The sequence below is a fragment of the Rhynchophorus ferrugineus genome, unplaced genomic scaffold (assembly GCF_030347505.1).
Source record: "Rhynchophorus ferrugineus isolate W39M unplaced genomic scaffold, kcgeb_rfMv2 rfM11, whole genome shotgun sequence".
Lineage (NCBI taxonomy): Eukaryota > Metazoa > Arthropoda > Insecta > Coleoptera > Curculionidae > Rhynchophorus > Rhynchophorus ferrugineus.
In genome coordinates, this window is record NW_027472590.1 from 29430317 (window position 1) to 29449960 (window position 19644).

At 32.9% G+C, this 19644-nt stretch overlaps 8 protein-coding genes across 9 annotated transcripts; 3 read left to right on the plus strand and 5 right to left on the minus strand.

The window, feature by feature from the left end:
* Positions 1-78: 78 nt before the first annotated feature.
* On the minus strand, positions 79-7793 carry E(z) (histone-lysine N-methyltransferase E(z)). The gene is made up of 14 exons (XM_076418309.1): positions 7365-7793; positions 7224-7315; positions 7008-7163; positions 6776-6955; positions 6590-6722; positions 6373-6533; positions 5213-5313; positions 4931-5153; positions 4697-4878; positions 2997-3258; positions 738-908; positions 502-684; positions 269-434; positions 79-206 (listed from the first exon to the last, which is right to left on the minus strand). The coding sequence occupies exons 1-14, from the start codon at positions 7523-7525 to the stop codon at positions 146-148; spliced, it is 2232 nt and encodes a 743-aa protein (XP_076274424.1). The 5' UTR covers positions 7526-7793; the 3' UTR covers positions 79-145.
* Positions 7794-7999: 206 nt separating this feature from the next.
* On the plus strand, positions 8000-10019 carry LOC143205192 (CWF19-like protein 2 homolog). The gene is made up of 2 exons (XM_076418325.1): positions 8000-8145; positions 8199-10019. The coding sequence occupies exons 1-2, from the start codon at positions 8143-8145 to the stop codon at positions 9954-9956; spliced, it is 1761 nt and encodes a 586-aa protein (XP_076274440.1). The 5' UTR covers positions 8000-8142; the 3' UTR covers positions 9957-10019.
* Positions 9967-11070, minus strand: LOC143205208 (alpha- and gamma-adaptin-binding protein p34). The gene is made up of 5 exons (XM_076418354.1): positions 10875-11070; positions 10647-10822; positions 10403-10591; positions 10245-10353; positions 9967-10194 (listed from the first exon to the last, which is right to left on the minus strand). Exons 1-5 carry the CDS (start codon positions 11002-11004, stop codon positions 10025-10027), a joined length of 774 nt encoding a protein of 257 aa, XP_076274469.1. The 5' UTR covers positions 11005-11070; the 3' UTR covers positions 9967-10024.
* Positions 11071-11158: 88 nt separating this feature from the next.
* Positions 11159-13064, plus strand: nclb (PWP1 homolog no child left behind). Its single transcript, XM_076418335.1, has 9 exons — positions 11159-11317; positions 11375-11433; positions 11487-11563; positions 11616-11795; positions 11852-11997; positions 12058-12337; positions 12392-12698; positions 12762-12901; positions 12958-13064. Exons 1-9 carry the CDS (start codon positions 11231-11233, stop codon positions 13017-13019), a joined length of 1338 nt encoding a protein of 445 aa, XP_076274450.1. The 5' UTR covers positions 11159-11230; the 3' UTR covers positions 13020-13064.
* Positions 13065-13131: 67 nt separating this feature from the next.
* Positions 13132-13912, minus strand: Dim1 (thioredoxin-like protein Dim1). The gene is made up of 3 exons (XM_076418361.1): positions 13676-13912; positions 13483-13619; positions 13132-13408 (listed from the first exon to the last, which is right to left on the minus strand). The coding sequence occupies exons 1-3, from the start codon at positions 13751-13753 to the stop codon at positions 13195-13197; spliced, it is 429 nt and encodes a 142-aa protein (XP_076274476.1). The 5' UTR covers positions 13754-13912; the 3' UTR covers positions 13132-13194.
* Positions 13913-14060: 148 nt separating this feature from the next.
* On the plus strand, positions 14061-17310 carry LOC143205197 (Golgi resident protein GCP60). Its single transcript, XM_076418332.1, has 7 exons — positions 14061-14490; positions 14714-14861; positions 14923-15063; positions 15120-15441; positions 15493-15626; positions 15680-15951; positions 16821-17310. The coding sequence occupies exons 1-7, from the start codon at positions 14235-14237 to the stop codon at positions 17012-17014; spliced, it is 1467 nt and encodes a 488-aa protein (XP_076274447.1). The 5' UTR covers positions 14061-14234; the 3' UTR covers positions 17015-17310.
* On the minus strand, positions 17302-18205 carry LOC143205213 (uncharacterized). Of its 2 annotated transcripts, XM_076418362.1 has the most exons (3): positions 18065-18205; positions 17754-17963; positions 17302-17700 (listed from the first exon to the last, which is right to left on the minus strand). In XM_076418362.1, the coding sequence occupies exons 2-3, from the start codon at positions 17939-17941 to the stop codon at positions 17508-17510; spliced, it is 381 nt and encodes a 126-aa protein (XP_076274477.1). In that variant the 5' UTR covers positions 17942-17963; positions 18065-18205; the 3' UTR covers positions 17302-17507. The 2 variants fall into 2 exon arrangements, with proteins under 2 accessions (XP_076274477.1, XP_076274479.1); XM_076418364.1 differs by lacking the exon at positions 18065-18205 and having other exon boundaries at positions 17754-18057.
* Positions 18206-18481: 276 nt separating this feature from the next.
* On the minus strand, positions 18482-19636 carry LOC143205207 (26S proteasome non-ATPase regulatory subunit 8). Its single transcript, XM_076418353.1, has 5 exons — positions 19426-19636; positions 19237-19373; positions 18946-19177; positions 18704-18889; positions 18482-18652 (listed from the first exon to the last, which is right to left on the minus strand). Exons 1-5 carry the CDS (start codon positions 19531-19533, stop codon positions 18518-18520), a joined length of 798 nt encoding a protein of 265 aa, XP_076274468.1. The 5' UTR covers positions 19534-19636; the 3' UTR covers positions 18482-18517.
* Positions 19637-19644: the final 8 nt, after the last annotated feature.

Genomic DNA, 19644 nt, shown 5'->3' on the forward strand with positions numbered 1-19644 from the left:
CGCCTCTTCCTTATAATAAAATACTTTAAAAGCAAGTTAAAACTTTATTGTTTCCACATATAAATTAAAAACACAGTATTTAAAAAAACCATATATATTTTAAAAAAGTTGTCTTAATATTAACAACTAACTGAATATCAGAGCATTATAAAAATTCCATTTCCCGTTCGATCCCAACGAACTTCAACTGTTCCGTAGGTCCATACCTAAAAATACATTTTAATAGGTTCATCGAAACAAAAATTATAATAACAGAGAGAAACGTTACCTATAATCGAAGAATAGTTCCTCGCCGGGTTGTATGACCCTCTTGGCGAATATACCAATCCTATGGTCACCATTCACCATCATCACTTTAGCGTAACAGTTGGGATTGATGGAATGGTTAGCGAATCGGATTTTGTTTCCTTTTCTAGTGGCGTCGACGACGAAATCTGTGAAACGAACGATGGGACGTTTTAAACGAGCGAAAGGATAAATAATCCGGACGAACACACTCACCATTGTTGAGGTTGAAAAGAAAACTGCACATATACTTGTCGTACACCTTTCCTCTGCGATCTGCTTCGTCCTGCGAAATGATTTCGCCGCAGTACTCGGAGATGAATTCGTTTTTTTGGGCGCTGTCTTTCAGGAAAATGCCCCAGCCCGCCACATCCGAAGGTGCCATCAACAAGTGTTTATCTGTAAGAGGAATTTATGACTGAGAATGCATTAAGGCAACCTACAACACTTACGTAAGCCTCTTTGAACGCTAACATTTTTGCATGTGATTTTCGTCGCATCAAACTGATCTGCACCACAAGTTTGACACAGGTCCGGATCACATTCGCGCACGGCCAGATAGCAAGGGCACTGTTTCGTGTTACATTGTGCTTTACAGCGACATCCTGGGAATCTATTCTGGCCTGTAGCAAAGAAATAAATCGATTTGGTCTAATGAGAAAGTTTCAAGTTCCAAAGAATTAAAAGAAAGCATCGACAGTCGCAAAATATTAACGTAGAACTAGTAACTATCATAGCCAATCACGTTTAGTTTCTCTTTTGGGAAGCAAATCCATAGAAAATGAATAGTTGGTCTGAATTTTGAAAAATCTCGTTTGGAAAGGCCATATTTTCCAAATATATTGAAATATATCACAAGGAATTAATAAAATTCCGAAAATAACATTTTAAGATGTTGCCAAAAGTTCAAATATTTCTCTAATATCCCTATAATATTGTTTAATTTATAAATATTCTTTCATTTTTAACATTGCTGTTATGCTAGAAAGAGCAAAAGTAATTCAAAAACTTTAATAATCTAGTCTTCAGCTACTTTTCAGATAAAACTTTTATCCTATGTACTATATATCATTAAACAACAGACTTGTATTAACCAAGGAAAGATTACTTTATTTGCTTATTTTTACTAAGTGTTTAATAATTTATTTCTGCTAAAGTAGTCTATTAGTTAGTTATTATAACTGTCTTGCCAAGTCTTGTTACACTGATGATATTTTTACTTAATGTTCTTCAATATTCTACCACATACCATGGTTAATGTTCCTGGAATAACAGTTCAATTGAAAAGTCCCCGGCCTACCATAGTAAAACACATTTTTTTGGCAAAATTAGTTTTTTTTATTCAACATAATTTCCTTCAAGGGTGATACACTGATTATAGCGGCCCTTCAACTTTTCGATGCCATTTTGTAGCACGATTTGTCATTATTGCTTCAAAATAGGCCTCAGTTTCGGCAATCACCTCTTCATTCGACGAAAATTTCTTCCCAGCGAGCATTCTTTTGACATCTTGAACAGGAAATAGTCGCTGAGGGCCACATCTGGAGAATACGGTGGATGAAGAAGCAATTCGAAGCCCAATTCATAGATTTTTGCCATCGTTTTCAGTGACTTGTGACACGGTGCATTGTCTTCGTGAAGCAGCACTTTCTTTTTCTCCAAATGCCTCCGTTTTTCGGCGATTTCGTCTTTCAAACGATCCAATAACGCTATGTAATAGTCGCTGTTGATGGTCTTTTCTTTTTTAAGGTAGGTAATGAAAATTATTCCATGTGCATCCCAAAATACACACGCCATAACCTTGGCAGCCGACTGTTGCGTTTTCCCACGCTTTGGAGCGGGTTCATCGTGTGCAGTCCACTCGGATGACTGTCGATTGAACTTCGGAGTGAAATGATGGAGCCATGTTTCATTCATTGTCACATATCGACCCAAAAACTCGGGTTTATTACGCTTGATCATCTTCAAACAGTGAATCATCAACTCAAGATGATATCTTTAGAGTGTTCGCTATTTCATTCAACTTCAATTTAGGGCCATTTAAAATCATTTTGTGGATTTTTTAAATGTTTTCGTCGATAACAACCTCGTTTGGGCGTCCACTGCGTTCACCGTCTTCGGTGCTCATTTCACCACTACTAAACTTAGCATATCAATCCTTGATGCTTCATTTTCCGGAAACAGGCCATCAAGCCAAGTTTCAACTGTATTTTTTCCCTTCAAAAAGCAATATTTTATCAACATGCGTAATTTCGTTTTATCCATTTTTTTCACAATAACAAAAGTTGCTTCACTCAAAATGCTATAATTCACAAAGTAATGATCCAGCAGCTGGCAAATTTATACACGCATCTTTTGAGAGTTAGGGCTAACTAAAAACTAGTAGCGCTATCTATGTGTTAGGCCAGAGATTTTTCAGTTGATCTGCTAAAACTTTAGAATGAAAATAGGTTTTGATTTATGGAGGGCAGAGACGGTTTCACGGAACTTCATCTACTTCTTTAACAAATTAATACTGAGTAGAAAACTTCCGAAGAGCCGTAACAATCTTAAAATATGTTTGAGTTATTAAACCATTCTCCAGCTCCAAGTCTCCGCATTACTCAATTTCAAATATGAACTTTCATAATGAACACCATTCCTTATTAATTTTGAAGTTACATTCGGCTGATAAACAAATATTTAAATAAGCTCTAAACTGAATTACTTACAATCAGAACTGCACTGGCAGAACTTCTCGCAAAAATTCTGCGCCCCGATACAGGGACAGTTGTGGTCGCAATTCTGCCCTGGATGGTCGCACGGAGTGAAATTGTACACGTGATTGCTGCTGGAGTCCTTCTTCAGCTGGATCTTGCGGCAGTGCATGGACCAAAGACGGTGTTTTTTCTTCTTTTTGCGCGGAGGCGTGTAGTCACGCATCGCTTCTTCGGTCGGGATATCTGCGGCTTCTTTTTGGGCGAAATGATAAACCTAATTGAGTAAACATCACATTATCTTATAATCTGTTGTAACCAAGGCGCCGAAAGAAAGCCAATTTTGCCGCAATGTCGCGAAATAAGTTCAAATGATCCTCCCCAAGATATGAAAACCGACCAATCAACGGCATATACAAAAAAGCAACCATTATACAAAACCAATAACTGTATAGACACGCAACACGGGGAAGTAACATAAAACATTAAAAAAATCATTCTATAAAATTGAGACTGGAAGCACAATAAATAAATATAAATATCAAGAAACTTAGCCATCTTCATTACACTAACAATAACGTCCTAGTAAATGACTTAATGACGTAAAGTAACTGAAGAAAAACAAAACTAGAAATTGCTGGCAGATCTAATGACGAATCAGTTAAAAAAAATACCATATGGTACTGGTTTCTGATGATGATCTCAAGGAATTCCATCCATTCCTCGTAAAGAAATGGCGGCCAAAAAAAGCCAGAGTCGCCATTCCACTCATCCAGGTCATAGTGCTCAGAGACGAGCACCACATGTTTAAATTTGAATACCTGCCGGGCTAGAGATTGACAGTTGAATCCCAAAGAGGCACCAGGCAGTCGGCATAATGCTTCAACTGCCAGCTGTATGGACATTCCTTCAGGAACTGCCGAGCCCCAGCAAAGTGCGAAAAACGACCACCGCCAGAGGTCAAGGACCAAAACCTTAATAAATCTCTACACCAGCTCCCTAGACATCTGCCTGGGCAAATTGAGGAGGAAAAGGACTAGTCAGTCAACTAGCCCCACTAGGAACCACAAAAGACCGATCCAAGCAGGGATCAGGGAAATTCGGAGAAGTTTTGCTGCTCTCGCTAACTTAGTTTAATCCTGAGTAAAACAATAATTAGAAAACCCACAACCTCATACTTCAAAATCCGGCCTGTCATGTAACAACTTCCAACAGGGCGGTTGCAAGGGCCGCGCGACGGGTGAAACAGATTACCGCGGGTATTCTAGCACCACATTATTGCCATTCTCTTTTATGACCAGAAAAGGTTTATGGCCTCCCTGAAATCAATTTTTATGGTCTTCTAATTCGAGGTTATTTTATTCCGCTACATTGTCACGGCTTTCACACCTGGAAATCCACAACTAGCATTCTTCCAAAAAGGCAAAACTTTAACGCTTCAAAACGCTGTATACACGGCAGTAAAAATTCGCATTTAGCTTAAATAGATTAGTTTTATTTTACCGATGTATTAATCCCGTACTCGCCTTGCTTGTATATTAATGCAAGTACAATAGAATAGTAGTGATAAATTAATTTGTAAATTAAGATTGTACTAAGCACATCTAATAATGTAATATATAATTAATAAAAAAAAATATACAGTAATGAGTTGCCTATCAGAGTAGAGAAATTAATGTAATGTAATAGAATCTAATGAAATATTAAACTCATACCTGTTGACACGTTTTTGTAAGCATTATTTGTGCAATAGCGCAATAGTTATTCAAAAACACCTTATGCAATGCTCTGAATAAGCTCTCGTCAGACCCGGTCCATTCGTTATGATCATTGGCGCCCATCAACCCCAGCAAACTGAACGAGGTTGTGGTGGAAACCGGATCGCCATTTTCGCAGTCTACAGAAATGTAACGTTAGTTGAAACAAACGCCACAATACGGACAAGCTACCTTTATTACTATCATTGCTGTCTTCAGAACTAGCTTCATTACCTGAGTCTAAGCTAGTTTGCTTACAAATCTTTCTAGGATTCATGTTATTGCAGCCGGCATTGCTTCGCGACTCCACGCCATCATTCAAAGATTTCCTCTTTCTGTCCCTATCCTGTTCCTTCTCCTTCTCGGATTCTTCTTCCAGCTTGGCTTTGGCAGCAAGTTTCTCTTTAACAACATCCTGCAGAACAAAAATATAACATATATATCGACAGTAGAATAAGTATGGTTAAGCATTACCAGAAGCAAGTAGCATTCAGATCCACATGGTTCGCTGAAGGGCTTCAAGTCAGGACCACGCCTTTTCTGTAGGTTGGGTCCCGGATGACATGCTTGTAGACCTATTTAAAGACAACATTTGCATTTCGATTAATCATCTGAATAATGCGAGTATTTGAAAGAATTTTGTATTTGACTGTTTAAGTTAGTGATTCTCAACCACTGGATCCCTACCTAATTTTATAAACAATAAAAAATACAAATTATTTGATAATAGTCGAATGTTATCATATATTAAATTACGCTAATTAAACAAAAAGATTACTCCAAACAATATTATACACTAAATTGCTTGTTGTACGGTTGAATTTGTAGATTTGATATACAGCATTGTATTATCAAACGGCGCTATGGTTCCAATATCAAGTTACCTGAGTTTGCCACAAACAACCACTATTCTATTGCATTAAAAAACAAGAAATAGTTTTGAAATCCGTCAAATTAAACATGTAAATCATTTTGAAAAACAATTTAATGCCTGAAAAGAACGAATGTAAAAAATAACAGATTTCATTGAAAAAATTATATTGGCAGTTTAGAGCAAAATTGCAAAAACTCTTACAAATTCAAATTTTGCTTTGCAAAGGCCAAAATAAAAGACATTTGGGAAAGGCACTAACCATTGAATCGACGGTGATACAAAACGACGTCCAGTCACTTTTGAAATTAACGATTACGGATGATAACTCTATCACAAAGGCAGAAGATGCTAAGTTCGGTGAGAATGGAAATATTATTCTGACACTAAAAATTATCATCATAAACTATTTTCTGAAATAAATAAGGTAAGGTAAATCCGTTTAAATCTTATTGTTTCACAAACAGTTTTTTTAAACAAAGTTGAGAATCACTGGCCTAAAACACTGAACATTTCATGTGCCCCTTAACAGTCATGTTACAGAAACTCCTTTTCATAATACCAAGTTAACTAAAGCAAAAAGTGCAACACAATTTACCTTGTTGTCCTTAAATAATTGTGCAGGCATTCAGAAAATATAATTAAATTTAAAGAGTCTCCAAGCTAAATATTTAAAAGACCACTATGTTTGTTATCTAACATCAATTTTGTTCTTGTGCCAATTATTGTTTTTATTACAACCACACAAATATCAAATACTTACGATGCAAAAAACAATCATATTTAAAACATCTTCTACAAAAGAGTGTGTGAAATGAATGCATTGTCTGTTCTCTAGGAACTGATGCAGCATTTGGTCCATCTATATTAGGGGTACACTCAGGTGGTGCATTTGGATCAGTTCTTTCTGTTAATTCAATATATCTAAAAATAAATTTTTATCACATGACTATAAACTAGGTTAGATATTTTTGTTTTACTTGTCCCTAAGTTCTTCTGGTCCTCCTTTGTCAGGAAACTGAGCAGAAATGGATTGAAAAATTACAAAAGCAGGGAATTCAAACTCATCCTTTTTCTTTGGCTTTTCTCCATCCTTTTCTGAATCTTTCTTATCTATAATGGTATTAAGAGTAAGAACGGAAACAGTAATCAACAAAATGTATAACCTTTTTCATCTTTTCTTTTTTCAACTTTCTTTTCATCAGTCTTCTCAGGTTTATCCTTATCTTGATATTGCATTAATGCATGCACCAACTCAACAAAAAGCTCATCATCAATAAATCCTGATTCTTGATCACCATGCACTTTTCCATCATAGTTCTTTATAAGTTCCTCAATGAATGTGCCTTTAATGTAACATAGTATTAAATATTCTAATTTATAATTATTTATATGTACCATCTTGATCAAGAATTTCATCACCCATATAAGGGATATTATGAAGAACCGTTTCGTCCTCAACCATAAAGTTTTGTTGTATGGGTGCCCATGTATACATAGTTGGAATAGGAGTAACCGCATTGATTATTTTTATAACTGTTACTTGAATGTCACCTACAACACCAATACAAAATGAAATGAATAAATAGATACTTGTTTGGCTACAGAATATACCTTCATTTCCAATTACTTCAGCTTTTTTAATGCAAATACCATGTGCTGGAAGTTCAGGGTTTTGTATCCAAAAAGCTTTTCCATCAGTCCACCTATATCACAATGTATTAGTTTTAAATAACTAAACACGGTAATAATTACCTTTTTTGCTCTGATATTAAAGTTTCAGTCATTTTTTCCCTATTTCTATTCCAAGCAAGTTTGACATCATCAGCCCTTTTATACCTCTTTTGTTGTCTTAAGCGCAAATATTCTTGCTTAACTCGCTTCTTCCAGTCTAAATTATTTTTATTTTTCGACATTTTTATGTTAATGAAATAGTAAATCTAATAAGTCATAAACCAATTCACTTAAAACCACAACATAATATATTTAGTTTGTAAAACTAGAGGGAATGTCTAGGGGCTCATTTAAAGCAGTCGTAACTTTAAAATAGGTTTTGTTTTTCACTAATTTTCAATTAAGTATTGGAAACATTGCTTTTATTTTCTTTACATCATTTATTCACTGAAAAAATAATCGCTTTTAGGTGACAAATGATGACAAAATAACACAAATCAAATTCAGAACGCTTTGAAAGGTGGCGCTCTTAAAAAAACTGACATTCCGTTTTTCTTCTTTTGATTTGAATTTGTCACCAAAAATAATGTATATATATAAAATATTTTTATGCTTTATATAAATATTTACATACACATATGTATTATCTAAAATTTATTTAAATATTAGTTTCTATACATTTTATGTAAACTACAGTTTTCAAATAATCCGTAGCCGGCTATACAACTGTCAAAACTATGCAGAAAGTAGGGTTATAGCTTGGCTATAATAAGCATAGAGCATAGAAAAAATGGCATAGAGTAATAGGCTGTGATATTAAGCAAGCAAATAATTCTAACCTTTTTGTTATAACTGTGCAATGGTATATATTAATAAAATAATTTTAAGTATATCCTGACATTTTATATTTTACAGGGTAAACATAAGAAGCATAAAAAAGAAAAAAAACCTAGAAAACATAGTTCTTCAAGTTCATCGGAAGAATGGGTTGAAGCAGAACCTTTTAAAGAAAAAAAATGCAAGAAGAAGCATAAACAAAGCTCTAGGAAACGCCATAGTTCCAGTGAATATTCAGATAGCAGCAGTGACTCTGAGTTCAAGAAATATACTAGTAATATTGATAATAATGAGGACTTAAAGGGGCAACAGATATCTAAAAGAGAAGATTGGATGAGTTTGTCATTAAGCTTTTCTAGTGTTTCTAATTTAGATCGTAGACGCCAGAGGGAAGAAGATAAGAAACTTATGAAAGAAAAGGAGCAATATGACCCTAGGAAATGTTCAAAAGAATTAAATCCTTATTGGAAGGATGGGGGTGATGGTCTTCCTAAGTTTAAAAAACCAAAATATGAAGATTCTGATGATAACATAACTTCGAGAAGAAGTAATAATCAATCAAATTGGAGGAAAAAGAAGGTTGAGGAAATTCCTAATACAAACACAAGAACTGAAATAGAGAAAACAAAAGAGGAAGAAAATACAAATATGAAAAGTCAGACGGTTACCAATGAAGATTTGAATGTTATTGCAGGTAAAATTTTAAAAGCAGAAATTATGGGAAATGAAAAGTTAGTCATTGAACTGAAGGAAAAATTAAATAAAGCAAGACAGTTATTACATGAATCAAAAAATAATGAAAATGAAGTTCTTCTTACACAAACAGATAGACAAGGCAGAAGTAAACCGGTACATTTAGGAGATAATGAACCAAGTACTTCAAGAAACCCTAAACGGAAAACTGCTGTTGATACTCATCATGACAGACAAAGAACTAAGTATTTCCCTGATGATGACAAATATTCATTAGCACAGATGTTTGAAAATGAAAAATTTAATACAGCTGAAGATCAGGATAGTGAATTTGTGAAAATTGCATCAAATGTACGTAAGAATGATGATATGGATGACTTTTTCACTGACAGCGTAAGGAGAAAGAAATCTGATTCAAAGATCGCCGAAGCTAATAGAAGCAAAGCAATTAATGAACATCATAAAGTTACTGAAAGTCTTGAAAATTGTTTGAAGTGTATCCAAAGCACTAACATGCCTAAAAACTTAATTATATCAATGGGAGAGTATACGTATTTAAGTTTACCAGAATATGAACCTTTAACTGATGGTCATTGCCTAATTGCTCCTGTTAGACATACACCATCGGTTACACAACTAGATGAAAATGAATGGAGTGAAATATTAGACTTTAGAAAATCACTCGTTAAAATGTTTAATTCCAGAAATGAAGATGTTGTTTTCTTTGAAATTGCTATGGGATATCATAGATATCCACATATGACTGTGGAGTGTGTACCTTTACCAAAAGAAGAAGGAGATATGGCACCAATCTACTTTAAGAAAGCTATTGATGAATCAGAAACAGAATGGGCACAAAATAAGAAACTAGTATTACTAAAAGGGAGGGATGTGCGCAGAGCTATACCCAAAGGATTGCCTTATTTTTCAGTCAGCTTTGGTATGGAAGAAGGTTATGCTCATGTTATAGAAGATGAGCAACTTTTTCCAAAGAATTTTGCACAAGAAATAATCGGTGGAATGTTAGACCTGCATCACAGCAAATGGAGAAAACCAGTTAGACAATCATTTCAGGAACAAAGCAAGAGGGTTCTACACTTTTCAAAGGAATGGAAAGATTTTGATTGTACTATCAAAGAATGAATATATAATATCTGTTATAAATATTTTACTTAACTTACTAAATAAACTTAAAAAATAATGTAATATTTTTATAAATCTAATAATTCTTCTTCATCTCCACCTATCGCTTTCCAAAATGCTGTAACCATCTGTTCAGCACATTGCTTTCTCTGATTGATAGGAAGAGATTGCAGACTATCTTTCATCATGTGTAACTGAGAAAATAATTCAGTAAAATCATCCTCACCTACAAATTCATCTAAAAAAAATAGCTATACAATATTAAATATAAATAGTTAATATATTTACCTGGTAAACTTGCTGTAGGTATTTTAATTGTATCTTCATTTGAAGGTTCTTGTTTATTGCAATTTATTTTTTTTGAATTTTTCATTACCAAATTAGACCAAGTATGAGCCTAAATATTGCACAGTTAAAAATCAATTGATATGTTTAGAAAATATAACCTGTAAAGCTTCAATTACTCTATTGACACCAAACTTTTCTGGGATTAAGTCCTCCTCTGTATTTTGTATATTTTGATCTGATGGATATAATTCTACAAACTCATATCCTCTTTTCAAGCACCAAGACATAGCTTCAGATTTTGTCACTTTTGTTTCATTATTACAGTAGTTTGATATTAAAAGTTTAATCTAAGAGAATTAAGTACTAATCTATTAAAACTACATTTTATTTCTTATATATTACCTCAGGTTCACACTCATTTTCTAGAAGTTCCCATTGTTTTAAATCATCTAAACCAGATGCTTTATTTGTGTCTAAATGTATAATTAATGCTTCCACTTGATTATAAAACGCTTCATCTCTTTCATAAAGTTCATTTAATCCTATTATGTTCACTGTAGCTGTATAATATTTAGTATCTAATGATAGATAAAAATAAAAAAACATTCAATACTGCCATATTAAAATTACCTATATGCCACGGTTGAATAACTGTTCCATCGCTCTGTTCTTCTGGATTTACTTTAGTAATAAGACGAATTATAGACTTAGGTCTTGTACAACTACTACTTACAACAACTACACTTGGTAACTTATCCATTACCAAAATTTATATTTGTTTAAAAACAGGAGTACGGTTATAAATGATTACTACTTCTTCTGTTATTGAATTGAAAAACATTTCATAAGAGGCAGAAACTTTTATAAATCGAAGAAAAGAAGATATATGGTTTAGTTAACAAGTTCGGCGTGAGTCGGCCAATGTTTTTGACAATGATAAGTGAGGTTATACACATGTATGTTTATAATTAAAGAAAATTAAAAATATGGAAAATAATTCCGAAACTAACATTAATTTCGTGCCTTGTTTAAAATGGGTAAAAAAAGGTGTCGCAAGTACCACTCCTAGTAATGTACTGTTATTTATTTGTTTTCAAAATAATTTCATAAAACATAAGTGTTTGTTATAGGTTCAACTATCAAAAAATGAATTAGTTCAAATAATTAATGATACCAAGGAAAAGCTTAAGTAAGATATATGTTTTTAATTTTATTGTGCTCTAAGAACTTTATTATTTGTAGCATTGCAACAAACAATGAGTCTATGGAAGCAGATAACAATGAAGATGAATTTAATTTGGCTGAATATGATAATGAAGGTATGGCTTCCTTTCAGAAAGTTTAGGAAAGCAATATAATATATATTTTTAGATGAGAATCAAACAGCACATGCTTTAGGCATTCATTCCCTTGCTGAATTACCAACTGAAGCAGAAGATCACTTCTCTGAATCTGATGATTCAGAAAAGGAAGATGATATTATTAAAACAACTGATAATTTGATATTAGTGGGACATGTTGAAGGAGATGCAGCTGTCTTGGAGGTTTATGGTATATCATAATTTGTCCTTCATAGAATATTTTGTTGAAAAATATATGTATTTCAGTATATAATGAAGAAGAAGAATCTTTGTATGTCCATCATGATTTTCTGTTACCATCATTTCCTTTATGTTTGGAGTGGTTAAATTATGAACCTAAGCAACCAAAAGGCAACTATTGTGCTGTTGGATCAATGACACCTATCATTGAAGTATTGTTTCAAATAAACTAAGTTGAATTAGTTTGCTGTGACTTTTTTGATTGATTTTAGGTATGGGATCTTGATGTTATGAATTGTATCGAACCTGCCTTCAAGTTGGGTAAAACTGCTAGTGTTAAGAAAAGGAGAGAAGCAGTAGGTCATAGCGATGCTGTACTAGCCCTGGCATGGAATAGGACTTTTGAACATATATTGGCCAGTGGCTCTGTAGATCAGTCTATTTTATTATGGGACATGGAAAACCAAACACCTAGCTCTACAGTAAAAGTCTTCCAAGAAAAAGTTCAATGTTTGGAATGGCATAAATTTGAAGGTCAAACATTGTTAGCAGGTATGTTTTATAGTATTTTTTTATATCTTCATCTATTTATTTAACATTTTATAGGTGGTTGTGATAATACTGCTAGGGTGTTCGATTGTAGAACACCAGACAATCATCAGACATGGCAAATAAGTGGTGAAGCAGAACGGTTATTGTGGAATCCCTTACAACCATTCATGTTCCTGGCTGGTACAAGCAATGGCTATGTTGAATGTTTTGACTGTAGGAAAGGTAAACTGTGGAGTTTAGAGGCACATCAAAAAGAAGTAACGGGTTTAGCAATTAGTGGACAGTGTCCTGGATTGCTAGTAACAGCATCACCAGATGAGACTGTTAAAACTTGGGACTTTACAGAAGATAATACTCCAAGGTTAATCAACTGCTTAAACAAAATATTCTATCCATCAATAAATATTAAAATCGATACTTGCAGGTTGGTACATGAGAAAGAATTTGGTATTGGTAACATACACTGTTTGGAACTTTGTCCTGATTTGCCTTTTGTAATATCAGTGGGTGGTGATAAGAAATCTAATAATTTCTCCGTATTTGATCTTCAAAATATCGATCCAGGTAATACTGATGCTTCTACTTTTTTATGGAAGACTTGAACATCATCTCTGTTTCAGTTAAACATACTTTTGGCTCAAGAGACCTTATACAACTTGAATCAGAAGAAACTGACAAGTAATAATACATGAGTAGTGATATTTTAATACAACTGTGTATATCTAAATACTGTCTTTTTATTTTATACAAAGTACTTACCTATTTTATTATTTGATAAGAAAGAAAATAGCAACTAAATAAATAGTTATATATTTAAACAAATTAATGTACATCTACATCTATCTTAAATAATGAAATTAATATCTATATTTTGTTGAATAATCTTTAGGTGATACCACTAAACCTCTACCTTTTCTGGCTCCTCTATAAACTGTTTCTATTATATCAATCATTTCCTGTTTGTCTTCCAAAGGCCAGTTAATTTTATTGTTATTACCTGTTCCTAAATCAATCATAATATGTTTGTTTCTGAAGAAAAACATAACAGTACAAGGATCATACAACTCATACCTAAAATTAATTCAATATGCAGAAGCAAACAGAAACATAGTCATCGCAATACTATAAATTATTGTTTGGCTTACATTTTGTTGAAATCTGGAACTTCAGTTATATCTACCAAATAAATTACAGCAAAATTTTTCACTTTTTCGGCAATACTGTATAATACTTCATCCATTTTCATACATGAAGGGTCCCAATCATGCCCAAATCTAATAACCTAAAAGTAATAGTTAAGTTAAATACAGTGGTCAAACAATAGTATCTCCTAATTACCACTACTCTGTCTTCCTCCGATAAAATAGCCTGATCCACCTGCCATCCATTGTGTAAATGTGCTAGCATATAAGACATTTTGGCAAATTTGAATTAACCTTTTTTCACAAATATCAGGCTATATTAAGTCCATAGAAAAAATTAAGTTTAATTTTTAGTTGTTAACGAACAGTGTCAAAGACACAGGAATATAAAAGGCTACTACATGAGATTGACTATTTCAGCGCATGCCCACTGATACCCATTTCTTTAATAAATTAGGTTATGTTCTTTAATCATTAGTTAGTATTATTGCCAAACAAAATGATAAATTACGGTAATCGAATGTAATATGGGAAATAAATCATTTCTGTTAAGATATGTCACATTTATGCATATATGCTTTAACACAATTTATAAGTTGTTTTGGTTAATATAATCTAATTTAACTTAAAAAAATTTTTAACGGGGTATATATGTAAAATTATTTCATTATATACAAAATTAAAGTTATAATAGAATTCATTTTTATATCAATTTTTGTTACTGTTTTGCAACCCTTAATATTGTGAATTAATTAATGATTAATGTCATAAAGTTAATTCGAAACCCGTATAGAAGAAGTGACATGACAATTGTGACGTTCTATTTGACACACAGTAAACAAAACGTCACCGCAATGGCCGATGTGTACTCGGAAAGTTCTAAAAGAATCGAAAATATAGATTTAACCGAGAAAAATCAAACACATATTAACGGTAATCATGAAAATTCCGATTTGGAACTTAGCTTGCCGCTTGATGAGGTTTATAGATTAGCTCTCAATTTTTATAAAGGTAAGTTTTTCAGTGTACAAAGTTAGCCTTGGAGTATCTTGAATTTAATTTGTAAATTTTTGCATTGCAATGTACTTGCTGTTATATTAACATTTCCGGTATTCTGTTAGTAATTTCACTCATATTTCATATGGTGTTTTAGAAAGTAATATTGTGAAATTGCCTTCTAAATTATTGTTTTATATATAACTTTTTTTTAATTGAAATTTTATATTGTTTTTAGAGAAAAGTGGCAAAGCTTGTCATTTTAGTTATGAAGATAATGTACAGTTAGTTGCTTTTTCCCAGCAAGTGGTTCATGGACCTATGGTTGATGTTTTGAAAAAATTGCCCCCCCTTGGAACATTGGATGTTGTTGGTAAAGATAGACGGTAATACTGGTTTTATTCTTTTGAGAGTCAAAAAATTAATAATGTTCTTACTAATTTACAGTGAAGCTTGGCTCAAACTTGGCCAATTATCAAGAGATCAAGCTAGGACGGGCTTTGTTGAGTTGTTAAGTAGGAGATGTCCCTTATTTTCAACTTTTGTGGAAGCTCATAGAAGAGAGCGTGATGAACAGAAAAAGAAAGAGTATATTAGTTAATATATAAGTATGATCATGTAGATAATGATCTGGTTAATTCTAGAAAATTGGAACTTATAAGAAAACAGATCCAGGAGATTGATCAAAGGAAAAAGGAAGAGGAAGAGAGGCAAGCTATGGAACAGATGCAACAACAAGAAGCAATCAAAAGGCAAATTCAACAGGCATTAAACAAACAAACATATGAACAGTTCAGGAAATATGCAGAGCAACAGTATCCAGGAGATCCTGAAAAACAAGGTAGTTTAATAAGACAATTACAAGATCAGCACTACATACAATATATGCAGCAATTAGAACTGTCACAACGAGCTGATCAAATTAATGAAAAAAAGGAAGAGGAAAGTAATCATGTCGATGGAAATGTAAGTTTTATAAATTTAATTTTATCTAATAATAATATAATAATATTTTAGAGCACTAACCACCAAGAAGAAAAAGATAGAGGTGTTGATACTTCAGAAAGCTTACATGAAGATGATGATGACGAATGTCAGATATCTGCTGCCAGTATGTGGACCCTTCCAGACATTGAGGCATTTAAACAGAGGTTAGTAATTCTGAAATCCATTAACTTTCTTCAAATAATTGAAACATTTATAGGGTATCACAAACTGAAGGTGACTGCGTCGTGAGGGTTGGTCATGGAGAAACGATTACTGTCAGAGTTCCCACTCATCCGCAAGGATCTCGGATTTTCTGGGAATTTGCCACCGATCACTACGATATCGGTTTTGGTATCTACTTTGAATTCGGAACACCTACCACTGAAGAAGTATCGGTGTTAGTGTCGGAAAGCGATGATGAAGAGGTGGACCTTGATGAAGACGAATTATATGCAGATGAGACCTTGAGATGCGATCTTGAATCTGGCGGTAATTTATCATATTTATTTCTTACTAAATTAAATGGTTCATTAAGTCTTTATAAAATCCAGGAGATGTGGTTTGTAAAACGTCCAGCATTGAAATTGGTCCAGGTTGAGTTGGATTTTTGTACTTAAATGATTTAAAAAATCGTAATATCGAACGAGTTCTTTTTGGGTATTCTAATATTTTTAGTATCAACTTCATATGCCTTTAGGAGAATAACAAGAGTCTTTTCTATAGAATAATGTTTGACAATAGTGGCTTTGTGATTAGTCGGCTATCGTCGTGATAATTCGGAACTGTCAGGGATTCGTGGCAAGAGTAGTTTTTATTTTATAATTGGGAAGTGTATGCCGTGTTGCCAGTTAATTTATATATTTTTTTTACAACTACAGGGTATTGGTATGAATAATTAAGAGAGGTTAAGTCACCACCATAGAAAATCACCACTTTATTCAAATCAAGCAACACGTATTTTCCTTTGGGATCATTATTACCTAACCTTATTACATAATTCATAATTACCTTAAAAATAATGATATATGCACCATTTTGATCCATGGCCCGTTGCTACTTTTCTGATAATAACATAATTCTGTACTATAGTACTTCTACGACTTCTGGGAGATAAACTGAATCAAGCAATATTCTCAAGTTATGCAGAGGCTGAAGCATATAGTAGACACACGAAGCAAGATCTGGGGTATATGGTGCATTAAGACCTGTCTGTCAACTTAGGAGAAAAAAAAATTAATTGAACACATTAAATATTACTAGAGATATGGAATTTATTATTAGAGCCATCTGTTAGCAAAAACATGTGCTTAAATAATTTTTTAAATTAAATTCTCAGTACAGCATATATTATGTTTCAGGTTTAGATTTATCTTCCATAACTAAGCCACCTTTGATGGAGATAGTACCAGTGTATAGAAGAGATTGTCAAACAGAAGTGTATGCTGGATCTCACCTATATCCAGGGAGAGGTGTATATCTACTTAAATTCGACAATTCTTATTCTTTATGGAGATCCAAAACACTTTATTATAGGGTATATTATACACATTAAGTTTTCTTTATTGTAATTTATTTTAAAGGGCAAGTCTTGCATGCCGACTGAGATAAAAGTAGTTGGTTACTACTGATTCAACTGTTAAATTTATTTTATAAAGGCAAAGCCATAATTTAAAGTAATATTATTGTCAACTATTTATTGCATACAAAAACAGAAACCTAAAGTTTAAAAGTTGTACTGGCCACAGTAATGTCTGTGTTACTGTTTGTAGACAACTAGTGATATATTTTGTGACTTGTGTTTTATGTTGTGCAATAACCCCAAGTAAATAAAAGAAACAATAAAAAAAATAATGTTTTTATTTTGCATGACCTTATCGTGCAAGGGTACATTTTCATTTATGTAAAACTAACTTATCTATATTCTATTACTTAGTAAGGCACATTAAATACATTGTAGTTTGTAAAGAGTAACATTTGGGAACACTACCTCCCATAAGAGTTATGCACTTAATTGTAAATAATCATTAAAATAGATTTTTAAAGCATTAGGTACATTTCTTAAGTTTTTCGATGCAGCTGAATGATTTCAATCTCTTAGCAATGAAATAACCAAGTTCCTGAGATGGGTTCTTTTCTGGAGTCATAATCAGTCTTTTTCTCAGTCTTGGATTGATATCTAATTTGTGAACTGTTGCTGGCTCTGGAGTTGTTTCTCTTGGCGGAGCAAGTAATTTTGACCTAAATATATAACGTGGTTAAGGTAAAGGTGTTTCTATTCTTAAAATATCTACCTGTCATATTCCACAGGTGACCAAGTAATAGGCTTCTTCCTGGGTCCCCTCTGGATAACTAATAATTCCTCAACGTTGCTATTTTTATTCGGAGTTGTTTGTCCTTTAGAAGCATCGTTTATCTCAGATAATGCAAGTCTCGAAGACCTGCGAGGTAAATTGGGCTCTTCTTGTACTTGTTCATTCATGTTAAATTTTACGGTTGGAGTCCTTAAAAACCGTTAATAAGGGTTGTCAAAACTGTTGATTTAATACTTCCAATAATATTAAAGCTCCACACTATTGTAATTTGCCAAAAACTAAGCACTAACCTGTGAAACAATTTTTAAAGCATTTTTCCCGCTTTTGCTATATTTAGAAACAAACTAATTAACCCACTGGCGTAAACAGAAGGCTTATTTGGAACTCTCTATATATAGCCTATATAAGTTTGAGCTGATTTACTGTGTGTGATAGAACGAGATGGGAACTATAACCCAAATTGAATATATTAAACGATTGGACAGTCAATAACTTCCTTTAAGCTCACATATAATTGGTCAAAAACGGTCTGAAGTTAGGCACACAATATCCAATTATGTCATGACTTGTCAAATAAAATATACTTTTTAGAAAATTATTTTAATTTATCAAACATTTAAATGTCAGTAGAATTTTTTAAAACAATGTTAAGTATCTTATATGTAAAATTTCTTTTGTGTTTTATATATGTTATGAAAAAGTAGTAATGATTTTAATTTTTTATTTAAAGAAACTAAATAAACTTATACAATCATCTCTAATTCTTTAGCATACTCTACAGCCTGCTCTGCCAATTCAACAGATGGAATCGGTTCATGGCTCTTTTTAACCTCGGGGGTGAAATGGAAAAATCCATCCTTAGCAAGCTTCCATTTTTTCTGGAAACATATTTTATTCGCTTAAAATTATCTATAATGGTTGTAAATTACCTTAGTGGCTAATGATTTTAATGCATCTTCATTTTGCAAATAAAGCATTCTGGCTGCATCTTTTGGTGATATTTTCTCAAATGCACTCTCTAAGCACGTGGCTATTTCTCCACGGATTGTATCCAGTAGAATATCCATAAATAGGTTGTAGCTTTTTGCTGGTACATTTCCTTTGGCCAGGAATATCTACACAAATTACAGTTTAGTATTACATGATATACACACACAAAGTATTCGAATACCTTATTATAACTGCCCTCCATTAAATATTGTTCTATACTCAGAGGGTGTCTAATATAAACATCATTTTGTATATGATCTGCTGGTAAAAGTTCTAGTTCAGTGTGAAATTCAGCCACTCTGTTTTGAGATAATAAAAATAAAAGATTTAAACCCAATAGTTGGTATTTGTAGGCCGATTCTTCTAATTCATTTTGATAATCAAAATAATAACACTTGAGCTGTGCCATGTACCTTTAATAAATAAAAGAATATGTTCAAGTAACCGTAAAAGTTTATTTTTATGTCCTCACCTTTCAAATGCTGAAATATTATTTGCTTCTATGGCCCATTGTACGCCAATCTCCAAAACATCTCTGGCTAGTAAAAGTTCCTGTTTAGATGCAGTGATACTTGATGTTGGTAAAAATATTAGATTTGTCAATTCGAGCTACAAATAATATAAAAAATAAAGATGATTTGCAAAAATAATAACAAAATACCTTTAGATCTGACAAAAGTTTTTCGCATTTACTTAGATTCCGATGAGAAGAGTTCCATTCCGATTTAAGTTGCTTATAGATACCAGCAACTTGACTAACTTTAGACATATTTTCTCTTTTATATGTATTTTAGGTGGAATAATTTAAAATGAGCTTTTTGTTTGATGGTGATACAGAATGAGTTGTATATTGTTAATATGTCAAAACTGTCGATTCTCT